This window comes from Mauremys mutica, chromosome 5, assembly GCF_020497125.1.
Source record: "Mauremys mutica isolate MM-2020 ecotype Southern chromosome 5, ASM2049712v1, whole genome shotgun sequence".
In the NCBI taxonomy this organism is placed as follows: Eukaryota; Metazoa; Chordata; order Testudines; family Geoemydidae; genus Mauremys; species Mauremys mutica.
Genome location: NC_059076.1, coordinates 60,009,908 through 60,025,113, shown reverse-complemented (window position 1 = coordinate 60,025,113; position 15,206 = coordinate 60,009,908). Strand labels below are relative to the sequence as shown.

General features: G+C 41.1%; 1 protein-coding gene across 1 annotated transcript in view; it reads right to left on the bottom strand.

Annotated features, from left to right (window-relative positions):
* The window catches only part of EDNRA (endothelin receptor type A), a 40,001-nt gene that overhangs the window by 18,429 nt on the left and 6,366 nt on the right, over positions 1-15,206 (bottom strand). Inside the window, exon 3 of the mRNA XM_045018929.1 lies at positions 92-219. Within this exon, the coding sequence (XP_044874864.1) occupies positions 92-219 (128 nt within the window). The remainder of the gene's footprint in view (positions 1-91; positions 220-15,206) is intronic.

Sequence of the window (15,206 nt, the reverse complement as noted above, 5' to 3'; positions counted from 1 at the left end):
ACCACACCATTCCTGGCTCTCAGTTCTAGAACAAGCACAAGTGAGAGGTCTCAAAGAACAGTGTCCAACAAAAGGATGAGAGATACTGTACCTGTCCACACTAAGGGCACAGAGATTGAGGACTGTGATGCCCACTGATGCCTTCTGTATAAAGGGGAGGAATTTGCAAAGAAACAGCCCGAAATCAGAATCCTCAAATGGCCACCGCTGAGCATGAAGCTAAAGAAAGGACATAAGATAATCAGAAACTTTGATAATGATAATATAGACTGTGAATATGTAACAAACTGTAATCATGACCTATCTTCAGATCCACCCCTAATAACCCCAGATGCTTCATGTTTAAGCAATTCTCTTGGTAGTGAATGAAACGGGGAGGTAATTCTGCTGCCATAGAAACATGGAGGAATTAAGGAGAGTGTTTAAACATAAGCAATGGGAGGATGTATTGATCCTCTCCAACTGAGGTAGTAACAGTTTCACTGTTAAAGGAGCCTTTCCTAAAATGCTTCAGCCACTGTTATGCACCCAGAAAATCAAATTCAACCCTATCCTGGCATAAGCTGGACCAAACCCCGTGTCTGCTTTCATGAGGGCTGAATCTGGCCCAGAGTCTAGCGTTCAAGGCATGACTCACACCTCATAATGGGACACTTAAGAGCCTAATTCTCATTGTTGCACACAAACAGATTCTTATCATTGTAAATTTACCACTTGTGACAGTTTTGGATGCTGGATTATGAAACCTGTGGAAAGATTATTATTACATGTATACAGTTTGTACCATGTTATATTTTAAAGGGCAGGCATCCCCCAGGTGGGCTGTGGTAGGTGACAATAGAGAGGCAGTTGTAAGTGCGTATATGCATGAGTGGCAGCAGTTTGGACTAACATTTCTCTCCCCTAGGATGTATCAACATAACAAATGTGAATAAATTGATTCTTGTGCATAATTAGGGAACCAAGAGTAATCTCCATCCCAGCTGTCAGTTATGCTTTGAACAAGTAAAGATGCTTACAAAGCTTTGCTCCTTGTATTACTCACACTTTTTTTCACATCTATGAATTAGGTTTTATAACTCAAAGCCTTATACGTAAAATTGAAATACAGTGCATCTGAGCCTGGGATGAGATTCTGTCAATGTCCTGAAGTCTGCATAACAGCCTTTTTTGAAGGAAGTACAGAATAATAACAATACATTCATTTTTTTATTTACACCCAGTCTTACTGACCAAAGGCATGGAACACAGTATTTGCATGACACTCTGCAAGTGGTAATCACAAATGTCTTCCATTTGTTTCAGGGGAAAGTGGGAAGTAATACCCAGTTACTTTAGAGAGTTGGAGAGACTATGCTGAGTTTCTCATTGTGCATAACTTAACTAACAGCAATGATGGGCCCAACCAGCCCCCTTGAGTCCTAATCCTCTGAACATTTGAGGAAGTTCAGATCCAGATCTAGCTCTGAATTTTGTGAATGGCTGAATTAAACCCTGAAATTTGAATATCCCCAAGTTTCACCTCAGGAAAGAGTAGTCCCTGCACTTGTGCTTTTCTTCCTCTCTGCACACCGGCACCCAGGTCAGGCACAATCTGACCAAAAACCTTAAATCAGACCAGCCTTCTTCTAAACACTGGCCAATCACAGTGTGAACTGGTGCCGAATTAGAATTGATAATGAAATCCAAAACCACATGAGTTTCATGACATTGGGGTTTTGCTGTGTACATTTCCTACACATCTGCTAAGCACACAGAATATTATTTTTAAATGTCAACGTAATAGCCTAGAGATACAACTGTGGCATTTCCAATCAAAAATTTGTGGTACGTCATATTCTGGCTGCCACTGAGCAAGGGCTCAATGGTGGAAAGGTGGGAGCAAGGAGTCATCCTTTTCCCTTGTATAGCTACACAAGAATCAGTGGGAATCTCGGTGCTTTTGCCTTTTGAATACAAAAGGAAAAAGTGAGTGTTAGTGGGTCTATACTCCATTATTGCTGCAGTAGGCTTAAAAGTCATGGAATAATCTTGTATATTAACTCTGCTACTAAGAAAGCTACAAGGTGAGGTCTTTGGTATAATGTCTCAAGGAACCTCTCAAGATAAAATCACTCAGAGAAAAACTATATAACATCTTTTCTGATTGTGTTTGTAGAATTGGAATAGATCTGATTCTCTAAAATTCCTAACAAAGCCTTTGGGCCTCTTCTCCTCTCTCTTATGCCGGTTTTACATCATTATAACTCAGTGGAATTACTCTGATTACATTGGTACAAATGGTAGCAGAATGAGACTTCATCCCTGTAAACTGATACTGCCCATCTGTACAACAGCCCACCATCTGAGTGCTAGCTTGAGTTTGCTTGGTTTTAGATTACAAAAATCTTGAGTTTATTTCCACAAATTCTCTCTCTCTCTCTCCCCTCCCCCCCCCATCTTCCTTTCTATTTGCAGCCTGAAATCTCGGGAAAGAGAAGATCTTGGACACTTCCCAGCCAGCATCTTTTCTCATGTGAGCCCCAAACAGAACTTTGGTCACTGTGGAGGTCAGGAAACTTCCCAACCCTTAGTGTTTATTACTGGACACCATAAAGGCATCTATTCCTGAAGTGCTTTTATACTGAGATTGGCTCCTCAGGTAAGTCTAATTCAGAGCTTTGACAATCAGATGGTCCATGAACATCTGTCCTCTTGTTTCCTGACTGAAGCCCAGACAAATGATTACTCTGTGGTATTAGTTGGTTTTCAGTCATTCATCAGTTTGTTGTGGGGTTTCTTGCACCTTCCTTTGAAGCATCTGGCTATGACAGGATCCTGGAATAAACTGGACAACAGGGTTTGATCTGTTATGGCAATTACCAATTGTTCTCAGCCAATTCCAAACATATCTCCACTACACTACTTTGTTGCTAAAGCTTTTTATCTTTGGAGATATTTTGAAAATCTGTCTCTTCTGTCTGTGCACTTTGGTTTCCAGACCATCAATTCTTCTATCCACCTTGATTATATGGTTAGTAATTTGGACTGTATTTTTTTCAAGATTACATTCCAGAATCCACATATGATGTGGATGACCATCAATGTTGGTAAAGGAAGGTGTGTGGTAGCAGTTTTGAGCACAGGACTGAGAATCATGACTCCTATTCCCAGCTCTGCCCCTGAGTGCTGTGTAAACTGGGCAAGTCATTGCATGGCTCTGTGCCTCAGTTTACCCATCTTTAAAATAATGCTTACTTACCAGGTTTATTGTGCAATGTTTTCAAAGTACTTTAGTGCAAAACCATTACTAATGTTATCAGTACTAAATAATTGAACCTATGGATTTGACACTAAAGAGATTAAAATGAAGATTATCTTTGTAACTGGGCTAGTGCCAATGCTGTGCTGAGTGTCAAGATGGCCTAAATTCATTTGGCTAGGCTTCTGTTTTCTTTGGTGTCTGTGGCATTTAGTCCAATTCAAAAATGGAAGTTTGCATTATTCATTTTCATGTAATCCAATACAAGTTGGTACAAAGTTGCTTGTTGTTTTGATATTGAATTTAATTAGTTTTACTTTGCCCCTGCCATTTTCATGTTTCCATGTTTTGCAGCTTGTTGTAGTGGCATTCTATAACTGCATTTTAGAAGCTGGATAAGAAGTGGGCGAGGGAAGCTCAAAGTTTTGATAGTTGGAAGTTTTACTACCTGGGAAACGCAGGAGGTAGCTTAATATATTGGGATAAGCATATTATCTGAATGCTTTTCCTAATATAATAAGCAGTAAAATAGTTAATAGTGTTGACAATCAATGTCATTAGGTTTCAGAGTCAACACCCAGTTTATGTTTTGGGCTATCTGCATACTTGGATAGACTCTACTACTTTGGCATATAGTCAGTTCATATTCTGAAAGTTATCTTTGCAGCCATATGGCTTAGAACCTTTTTTTCTAAATGAAAGCTTAGATTTTGGAGCACAATTCTGCAGCATGTGTGGGTGAATGCTGCACCAAATTATGCAGCAGGAGAATTATAGAATAGACACTGGTAGTAGCTCTGCATTGTGACATCCAAAGTAAACACTCTTTTTCTCTCTATTAATATGTTTGAATTGTTAAAAATTATTTAATCAAAATATGACAAATTATAAATATTCTTATGAGATCAGCAAAATTTACATCTGGTTTAATCTTACTTATAGTACAGGCAACTTATCTAGTGTTTCTAAATTAAACTTCACAGCTTGTGGTTGTCAGAGCTACTGGGTGTAGTGGGAAAAATTTGCATATCACAGCAAAATATTCAGTATTCATTGAATACTGAGCATTTAGGTATTGAACCTGTCCTTTAAGGATCAGCTCTGATCTGGCCCATTGAAATTTTGTCCCAGTCTACACCCATCTGCCACAATCACTCAGAATACTCAAATTGCTTCTATTTATATTTTTTGGCACATAATAGTTTTTTTTAAAAGTGCCCCTTCAAATATTTGAAAAAATCAGTGTGTGTGTGTGGAGCATCTTCTTTCCTTCATTTCAGGCCCACCTCCATGTTCTAATTGGATTACTCAGATTTTAACAGGAATATTTTGTTCCTTTAACTGTATATAAAATATGTAAATACTAGAGAAAGAGAGAGTCCCAGACCAAAATCCCAGGTCTCAGTACCCCCTATTTTTGGAGAGGTTTAGAATATAAGCTTGGTTTCACTTGCTATTATACTAAGGGCATGATTCTACAAGGTGCAGAGCAGTTCACCTTCCTCAGGAAATGCTCAGCACTTTCAGGTGTGATCTGTAAAGCAGTACACCTGTATTTAACCAAACCACAGCAGACAAAATGCTGTCAGCTTTCCAGTGGTTTCCCACTTTGATGAAAACATACACCCTACGTACCAACTTCTGATATCCTAACTTAGGATTTGTGCTTGAACCATTGTAAATAATAATGAATGATAGGATGAAGTTTCACCAGCAAGTTATTGACCAGTTCCTTTGATTCTAGCTGAATTTATAGAATGTATTTAACAAACTACAAACCCCAGTTTTGCAAAGGGATCATCATGCACAAGAAACACATTCTACCTACACTCCCATCTATTAAACAGGGAGGAGTGCAGTCTGGCTCCCACTCATTATACTCCGAGTAACCCAATTAACTTCTTGATGACCACTTTAGTACAGCCAGCAAGAATCTATTCTACATGGACTGGCTGTACTCTAACAAATATTTGCCAGGTATATATTTGCTTTTTCTCAATAACTCTTCTCTTGGTTGAGGCCTTCAGTTCATTTCAGGCCACAGAATAGCTGTCAGAGATGGAAGGGCCTAACGTGTAAGATTTTGATTTCCAATGCCCCATAAGATAATTGCCCAGCCAGTTATGGAGACATGGCTCCAGCTGCGAAATTCAGATCTAGGTTTTGATTCCAGACTCTCAGTGTTTGTATCTGGGCCAAATAACTATTGCTTTCACTTCCTACTGCTGAAGGTAGGATTTGAAGTGGCACTGTCAAGGGGAAAGGCTTGGCATGCTGTTATCAATCCCCTTACCATCCAAACATTTATGTACCATTCTAGTTAACACTTAAGAGTTAGTAGAAAGAAAGTCAGTTGTTCTTTTATTTGCACTGTATATGGCCCCAGCATATTTCAAGCAATGGAAACGAATGTGCACTTTGTAGTGACTATCTGAAACTCTGCTACTACAAAGCAAATATTGGCATCAAAAAGAAAAGTCTTGTACTTGAAAAAGGTTCATTTAGTCACTGGTTTTCATAGTGAGACCCTGTCATAGTTGCAGCATGTACACTTCCTCCCGACACCCCAGGAATCTCTCCTTTCACAAGATGAAAAGTATTTTATTCCTTTTGTTTCGTTCTTTCTATTTTTTCCTTAACTGAAGCAACACTAGTATTGAATCATTGTACATCCCTTTTAAGTTGATTTTAATAAAAATCACTGGAATCAGAATTAATTTATTTCATTTTTCAGATTAATTTTACAATTATTTTGGTGCATAGTTTCCATTATTATTCAGCCCTGCTTATGCATTCATTACTTTCCTTTGGATAAGGTGTCAGATTTTTCCTCTTCAAATATCTTTAGAATCAGTAGGTCTGATCCTGCTAGCACTTTTATTAGTTTTACACCACTGCAAGTCCAATGGTCTCTATTTTCCCATTAGGGTACAAGTAACTCCTAAGAACTTTAGTAGGAGTTACTCATATCATTTACATGGGACTTTTGGACCCATTGATTTTAATGGAGTTACTTCTGATTTACATGGGCGTGAGATAAAAATGGGATCCACTAGGCCTGATCTTCCATTGCCTTGCGTGTTATATAGTCTGTGCAAGGTAGATGTATAATGCTACCTAATCAAAATGGCACTCAAGGAACAAGACAGTGGAGAATCAGGCTCAGTATCCCTCCGGGTGTTCTGACTCTCCATAACACAGGCCACGTCTCCACCACAGGAACTATAGGGACAGATCTATAGCACCACAGCTTTGCCAGTATAACCCACTAGTGTAGATGCAACATACAGCAACAGAAGGGATTTCCCTGTCACTGTTCCACCTCCCTGAGCAATGGTAGCTAGGTCAATGGAAGAATTCTTTCTTTGCTGGAGCTGCGTTTACACTGGGGTTATGACGGCTTAGCTACAGTGCACAGGGATGTGGATTTTTTTATACCCTTGATCACCGTAGCTATGTTGACCTAAGTTCTGAGGCCCCCATCAAATGGACTGTGCTTCTTTAATATCATTAGTAAAGTCTCCAAGGTTTCAGGACAGGACACTTCCCAAAAGAAACATGTTTTCCCCTTGTGTATTTCACAACCGCAGGGTAGTCTGTAAAATCAATCTATGGTGCAATTCCTTAGAGAGAACAGAGTGTTGTCAACAACATATTTTTACACTGAAATCAGAAACTGAGATTTCAAGGTTCTGGTATTCTGAAAAATTGACCAACCAATCACAACTTCCAGAGCATCCCCCTCTCTTCTTACAACAGCCTCTCCACCCTGATTCTGGAAAATTGAAGCAAACAAAGCAGAAGTGTTGAGAACATTCCACTGAAATGATTTTTAAATGTCACCCAGTTGGTTTTACTTTGCTGTTCTTGCTATTTGTTAATCACCATTAGCGTGCTAGCTGCTGTACAAAACACAGACAAAGTTCCAGGCACCCAGTCCGGGTCCCAAGCAACTTACAGTGTAAGGGAAATAATGTTATAGTCCTCCTACATGTGTACACACCAGTACATATACCCATAGGAAAATCTTGAACCTAGAGCCAAATACATGGGCTGCATTGGGTACTGGATGTGAAATGGCTCTGAGCTGCTCTGTAGGTGCAGGTGGCCATGGCCACATCCCCAGAAAACTAGACATTCTGGTATTTCTAGGAACAGCGTGGGCCTTCCCCTGCTGGTGTGACCTCACACACATGGTACGTTTAAGGTTACACCACATGGAGGATGCCATTTTTCAGAGCATGCCAACCTGGACCTGACAGCATGACCTTGTGTCCTCTCTGAAACTGGGCTCTGTTTAACAGAGGGTGTGTGCTTTTTATGTAGCACGCCTTCCCCTTATGCAGTGCAATTGCATAGGTTCCAACACCAAAGGACCCTTTGTTGCTGTGGAGGTGGAGCTGGATTTGTTGCTTAGTGAAGACCTCTAGATGGAGCTTTGTTAGCCATTGTAGTCTCCAACAGCTGTACTTCTAGGACTGCAATCTGCTTGTCGCAACTTGTTAATATGGCCCTCATTTTGAAAAAGTCTCAAAACCCTTGAGATGAACCATGGAACTTGAAGCAGAGCAATGTGATATTTTTTACTTACAGCTCTGCTGTTTGTAGAGTAAAAGAAGATGATTTTGGCCCATATTTCCCTCCTGCCCAAAACTGGATGGAAGGGAACAAACTAATATAGAATATCTTTAGCTCTTCCAGAGCCTCCCCCTGGTCTGTGAGATTATTGAGGGAGTATGGATGGGAGGCAGGGAGTTAGTCTGGGACCCAAACTATCCCAAGCCTCAATATTGAAGATACCCAGCCAGCTGTGTGTTGGGACTCCCTCTACACATCTCTCTGGTCCTCCCCCAGCCACTTCTGGCCAGTATTCTATCATTGGTCGTCTACCCTTATGTTTTATAGGTCAGTCGGTCTCAAGTAAGGGTTTGAGGCCCCCTGGGGAGCTGTGAGCAGGTTTCAGGGGGGCTGCCAACCAGGGCCAATGTTAGACTTGCTGGGGCCCAGGACAGAAAGCCGAAGCCCCATCACATGGGATTGAAGCCTGGGGCTCTGAATGCCACACGCGCCAGGGCTGAAGCTGAAGCCTGAACAATGTAGCTTCGCTGGGACTCAGTTTGAGCATTGGCTTGCTAAACCCAGGGCTGTGAGTTCAATCCTTGAAGGAGCCATTTAGGGATTTGGGGATTTAGTTAGGGATTGGTCCTGCTTTGAGCAGGGGGTTAGACTAGATGACCTCCTGAGGTCCCTTCCAACCTGATATTCTATGACTCCTGTGGTGTGGGGCCCCAGGTAATTGCTCTGCTTGCTACCCTCTATAGCCAGCTCTGACTTTTATATGCGGAAAACCAGTTACTGTTGGTGGGGGCCCCAGAAAGAAAAAGGTTGAGAACCCCTGTTATAGGAGAACTTGGAGCATGGAGCTTCAAACAACACTAACTTTCCACAATGCATATTGCAGTTCTTTAGCAATTGGTTGTGGGGAGCATATTGTTAGTTTTGCTTCTCCCTCCTATTCAATTTTCTGCGAAGACAAAGGGCTGCCTGTATTTTTTTGTGAGGGGTGAAAGGTCATGTGGAGAGGTAGGTAGTATCAGCAAAGCCATTTCTCCCCTCTGTACGGTCCCATCACAGTTTTTTCTGCAGCTTTTATTCTCCTTTGTCCTGCTAAGCAGAGGTAGGAGTGAGCAATAGGGCCTCTGGCAATAATATTCTTGGATTCCTAGTTTTTTTCTTCCCACTTAGGCAGTGAGATGGGGCTGTACGGGCCTCACACTGAAACAGAAGGGTTACATTTCACACAGATGCTGAAAGCTCAGATAACGAATGCCTGGTTCTGAAGCAAACAGCAGGTAAACGTTTTTGAGTTTGAGTTTGTCTTTAAAATTCTTGTACTATTATTTTACAAAGTCTGCCTAGTGGTAAAGCATTCCTTACAATTCTAGACATCTCCCTTGTGGTATTTTTATTGTTTACACAGTATGATTAGTTGCTCTTTTTATTTGGTCTGTGGTGTTGGCAAACGTCCTCTTCTTTTGAGGTGTACTGTACTTCAAGCTGTGCTGCTCTTCTTCAGAGGAATTATCTGTTAGATATGCTTGTGTGCATGGTGGTTTGTTGAAAAGATTTTTTTCCCAATCCCTGGGCAAAGTGCCTCTTTATTTTATTTCCAACTGTGTTGCCTTTTGTATGTTGCTAACATACAAAAGGCAGTGACAGTATTGCTAACAAACTACTGCAGAACTCGTGAACCCTGGATATGCACAGTCAGAACACTCCCTTGTTATCTGTCTATTTCAGCTGATTGAAGAAGGAACAGAGAGAACATTCTAGTTATACCTAAGGCACCTAGCTACTACAGTGATCAATGCACTACAAATCCACAGACACCATAGATTAGAAGGAAGGGCAGGGAGGAATTGGTTATGTGCTGGGTGAGGAGAAGTTACCTCTCAAGGGGTCTCGATACTGCCTACTAGGTACAGCTGTGAGTAAGAGGTGATGCAGCTCTGCACCACCACAGGGGGAGCTCTGGTAAGGATTGTACCGCAGGAGGCAAAATCTCTTCCCCCAACTCTTTGGAGTGCAGTGGGAGGGTACATGTTGTACTTTCTCTTAGGTTACTATAGTCTGCTCCCACAGTGCAAATGGGGAAGACAGGTCCTTGATTCTGTCTCTTCGCGGCCCCTATCAGCCCCATTTGGGGTGATTTGTGCCACCAGTTACATTAGGATGGAGCAATTCCTGTATCCTCTCAGGGCTGCTTTTGTACCCAACCATTGCATGTGGGCATCAGGAAGGGAAGACACATTTTGCCCCTCCTCTCCCAGACACTCAGACTCAGGCACATTCTGACCATTAATGTACTGAGTTCTGTGTAACTTGCAGGTACCAAGCCACTACTTCTTACAATCACTGACCTGAACAGAGTGGAAGTTTGGTTGCAATCGGTATGCAATCTACCCTTGAGTGGGCTAATCCTTAATGGAAAAAATGTATTGCACATGGGCCAAATCCTGCTTTAAATTGGAGTTTCTCACCCGAGTAAGGATAGCGGGGTTTAGATTTATGTTTGCAGTGGGCTTGGTTCTGCACCCCTTTTGCATACAAAAGTCCTGTAGACTTCAGTGGATGCTACTTGCTTAGAAGGACTATTGGATCAGGTCCATTTTGTTTCATCATTATCCATATTATCTGTGTTAATTGTGATGGTAGAAAGAAACCCAGCTAAGTGTACCAAACTGTCAAACATTGCGACTTGTAATTAAATCCTTGTGCAGTAGGTGGGGATAGGTTGGTTTAGCTCCTCACCCCACATTTAGACTTTCTGCTGCCAAAAAATGCTAATGGCTAGTAGTGCTGCAACATAAGACTTCCTTCAGCAGAAAAAAAAGGCAGAGAATTCATGCTATTTACCACAGGCTGGTTACATACTATTTACCAGAGGCGTGCCATTCACAATACTCAGCCTAATGCTACTCTACATGAACTGCTGAGGTTTGGATGCTGGTGTGACTAGAATATGAACCTGCCAACAGAAAACCTCAGTCCATAAAAGATAACACCCTTTTGTTCAGCTTGAGCACTGGAGATATATATCAGCTCTCTGAATTGGGGCCATTGACTTCACCACCAGTAAAATGAATATGAAAAATACCCTATTAATCAGATTTAAAGAAGCAAGGTACAGAAGGGGCCAGTTAGGCCTCAGTTATTTGTATGTAACCTAATAGTCTAGAGAGTTAAAAACTATTAAATGTAAGGCAATAAGTCATACATCAACCTTATTTCCTAGGTTAGTTTTAAATGATTAGATCTTTGCTTTAAATATACATTAAAAACACACACAGGGTGGAAGGTGAGCTCATGTTAAAATTGTAACTGAATGCTTTCCTGGGAAGCTAGATTGCATTTGACTATTTAATTTATGTTTTAATAATAAATAATTATGAAGTCCTATTTCAACCCCCATCAAATATTACTCAATCCTGAACACTGCCATATTTTACTTCTTATGTTTACTGCTCCAGCAATTTTTTACAAAAAATAGTGATCAGTTTTTTTATTCCCTTGCTGGATACAAGTAACTCTCATGGACATGTAGGCATCAGGAAGGGATCCCTGTGTGTGTGTGTGTGTGTGTAGGGGGGGGGAGATTTGGGCCCAAGCAGTGTAAACACAATAGAAATTTGATTACAAACAAAACTAAAAGTTGTCTTAAGACCAATGTTTCAGTCTGTTCGGGCTCAGGCCAACTTCAAAGGTCATTAGTGAATATTGCTAATGTCTAGAACATTTTTGTAAATCCTTAGGGGGAAGCAGTCATGAGGAAAAGAAGTTATAGGGTAATAGTAGTTGGAGACAAAAAACTCCTAGAAGATATTTGAGTCCATCTTTCTGCCAAGGCAGATTTAGAAAATAACTTAAACATAAAGGACCAGATCCTCAGCTGATATATGGCTCTACTATGTCTGTTTGCAGTATCGCTTCACATTTAATTAGTTCAAACTGAGTACTACAGGAAGGATCTCAATTGGTAATATAGTGGTGGACACTTCAAGAAGAGATAAAGGTTCAGATTGTGAGAGTAAAACCAGTAATTTATTTCCTGGAGACCACTTTCTAGCATTTTGATTAGGTTTATGTAAAAATATATCCAAGTTCTGAATATATTCTTCACTTTTTATAATAATGTATGACTGACAATTAGTAGATTTGCTGCATTTGAAATTTGCTGCATTTGAGATTTGGTGCATTTTATGACTATAATACATTTAGGTTAATTTATATTTTCATGATTGCATATACGTTATAAATGCAAACAAATGCAAATGTAAAGAAACACAAAACAAAGAGATTTTGATACAGCAAACAATAATGTAATAACCTGCCCATAGAGGAAGCTTATTCTTAGGCCCAGTCAGTTAGTGTATGGTTTATGCCTTGAATCATGAAGGTTATGCATTTTTATCCTATGTTACCTAACTGCGGAAGTCTTATTATCCAGATAAATGTTTGCAATCTCTGATGTCCAGGGCAGTTTGCCTGACTAAATGGTGCAGGATCAGATCTATAACTTACAAAACATTTGAAATCATTTATACATAAAAGATTTTGTTATATTGATTAGTAATAGAAGCAATTAATACTATTTACAGCAGAAAACTCTTCTGGCCCCTCCAAGTCAAACTGGTCTGGCTTTTATGGCTCAGCATGAAGCTGACCTCTGAAATATAGACTCTTAAAACTTAGTTCAAAACTGAGTGCAGAAAACCTTGAAACTGGTGATTGACCTGCAAGGAAGAAAGCAAACTCTTTGTGTCTTTGAATTCGGATTTTTCATTAAAAAACCATCACATTCATTCAGGGGTGGCTCTAGGGATTTTGCCGCCCCAAGCACGGCAGGCAGGCTGCCTCCAGCAGTTTGCCTGCGGGAGGTCCTCCGAAGCCGCGGGACCAGCGGACCCTCCGCAGGCAAGCCGCTGAAGGCAGTCTGCCTGCCGCCCTCGCGGCGCCGGCAGACCGCCCCCCACGGCTTGCCGCCCCAAGCACGCGCTTGGCGTGCTGGGGCCTGGAGCCGCCCCTGCATTCATTTCCAAATTCCAGTAGTATTTTCGGCAGGGTCCCAAAGAAGATGTCATGAGTTGAAGCTGTCAGAATGCTGTTAAATGCTGCTGTGGATTTAGGATTCCTATATGTCCTAAAGACAGAGTGTATTTTAAAAACAACTCTTCTTTTGACTAATAATATCACCATGTTTTTTTTAAAGTCATGGAATGGTTTATATTAAAAATGTGCTATAATAGCATTAACATTTGTTAGGGGAATTGCCAAGGTGCTCAGTTCTAATAAAGCTTGTCAGCCAACTCACAGTACACTTGAGGGATGTAAGTATATAATATATTATATTTCAAAAACTTGTTCAGGTCAAGCACTCAAAAATTAAGAAATGGGAGAATTAACTTTAATGCAACTTTAATTCTGCTCCGTATGTGTATGAATTGAACACAAGTTGAAATCCTAGCCCCAGAGAAGTAAATGGCAAAACTCCCACTGACTTCAATGGGGCCAGAATTTCAACTACAGTCTTTAATTACATGATTATATACTATTTTTTCCACAGTGCCAAAAGGGTATTTTGATAGGGTGAGCTAGGGCCATTTTCTTTGTATTCGGTGTGGCTGCTTCAGAATGATGCATGAGGTACAGTAGGGCTGGGGAGCATGCATAGTGCCAATGGAATATTCAGAGATACAGGGTAGGTAATATCTTTTATTGGACCAACTTCTGTTGGTGAGAGAGACAAGCTTTTGAGCCACACAGAGCTCTTGAGCTTTTGACCCACAAAAGCTCTTCTTCAGACCTGAGAAGAGCTCTGTGTGGCTCAAAAGCTTGTCTCTCTCACCAACAGAAGTTGGTCCAATAAAATATATTACCTCACTCACCTTGTCTCTCCAATGTCATGGAACTGACATGGCTACAGCTACACTGTACACAATAATGGAATATTTAGAAAGTTAATGAACAAATCTTGAACAGGTTCTATGACACATCTAAAAATGACAACTTTCTCTAGCTTGTAGTTTGACTAAATTTCAATGAATTTTCATAAAACTAGCAAAAGGCAGCTCCTCTGATCCAGGACTGTCCTCCTCCCAAATTTCAAGTTCCTGCTCTAAATCAAGGAGGCGCTAGAGCTGTTTAAAAAAATAGCTTGAGGAAAATTTTTAATATTAGCAAAATTACCTCTAACCTCATTCTCAAAACACCTGTACCACTTTTGCTGAAACTTTCCAGTCAAATTCCATCTCAGGCAAAAGCAGAGCATAGAAAATATTCCAAGATCCACCATTGCAGTTCAGCCAGAGAAAGACTAGAGATCATAGAGGATGTAGTTCAGCCACCAAGTCCAGCCCATAGAGAAGAATGGGACCATGAGGCACCTGAATGGGAGCATGACGTACCTGAGGGAGTGGGGGAGGCAACATAGTGACAGATAATGTGGAAAAAGCTGAAGTACTCAATGCTTTTTTTGCCTCGGTCTTCACAGACAAGGTCAGCTCCCAGACTGCTGCACTGGGCAACACAGTATGGGGAGGAGGTGAGCAGCCCTCAGTGGTGAAAGAACTGGTTAAGGACTATTTAGAAAAGCTGGACATGCACAAGTCCAATGGGTCCAGATCTAATGCAGCCCAGGTGCTGAGGGGGTTGGCTAATGTGATTGCAGAGCCATTGGCCATTATCTTTGAAAATTCATGGTGAGCGGGGGAGGTCATGGATGGAAAAAGGCAAATATAGTGCCCATCTTTTAAAAAGGGAAGAGAGAGAACCCGGCAAACTACAGACCGGTCAGCCTCACTTCAGTCCCCGGCAAAATCATGGAACAGGTCCTCAAGGAATCCATTTTGAAGCACTTGGAGGAGAGGAAGGTGATCAGGAACAGTCAACATGGATTCACCAAGGGCAAGTCATGCCTGACCAACCTGTTTGCCTTCTATGATGAGATAACTGGCTCTGTGGATATGGGGAAAGTGGTGGATGTGATATATCTTGACTTTAGCAAAGCTTTTGGTACAGTCTCCCACAATATTCTTGCCAGCAAGCTAAAAAAGTATGGATTGGATGAATGGACTATAAGATGGATAGAAAACTGGCTAGATTGTAGGGCTCAATGGGTAGTGATCAACGGCTCGATATCTAGTTGGCAGCTGGTATCAAGTGGAGTGCCCCAGAGGTCGGTCATGGGGCCGGTTTTGTTCAACATCTTTATTAATGATCTGGATGATGGGGTGAATTGCACCCTCAGCAAATTCTCAGATGACACGAAATTGGGGGCGGGGGGGGGCGATAGATATGCTGGAGGGTAGAGATAGGGTCCAGAGTGACCTAGACAAATTAGAGGATTGGCCCAAAAAAATCTGATGAAGTTCAACAAGGACAAGTGCAGAGTCCTGCGCTTAGGAAG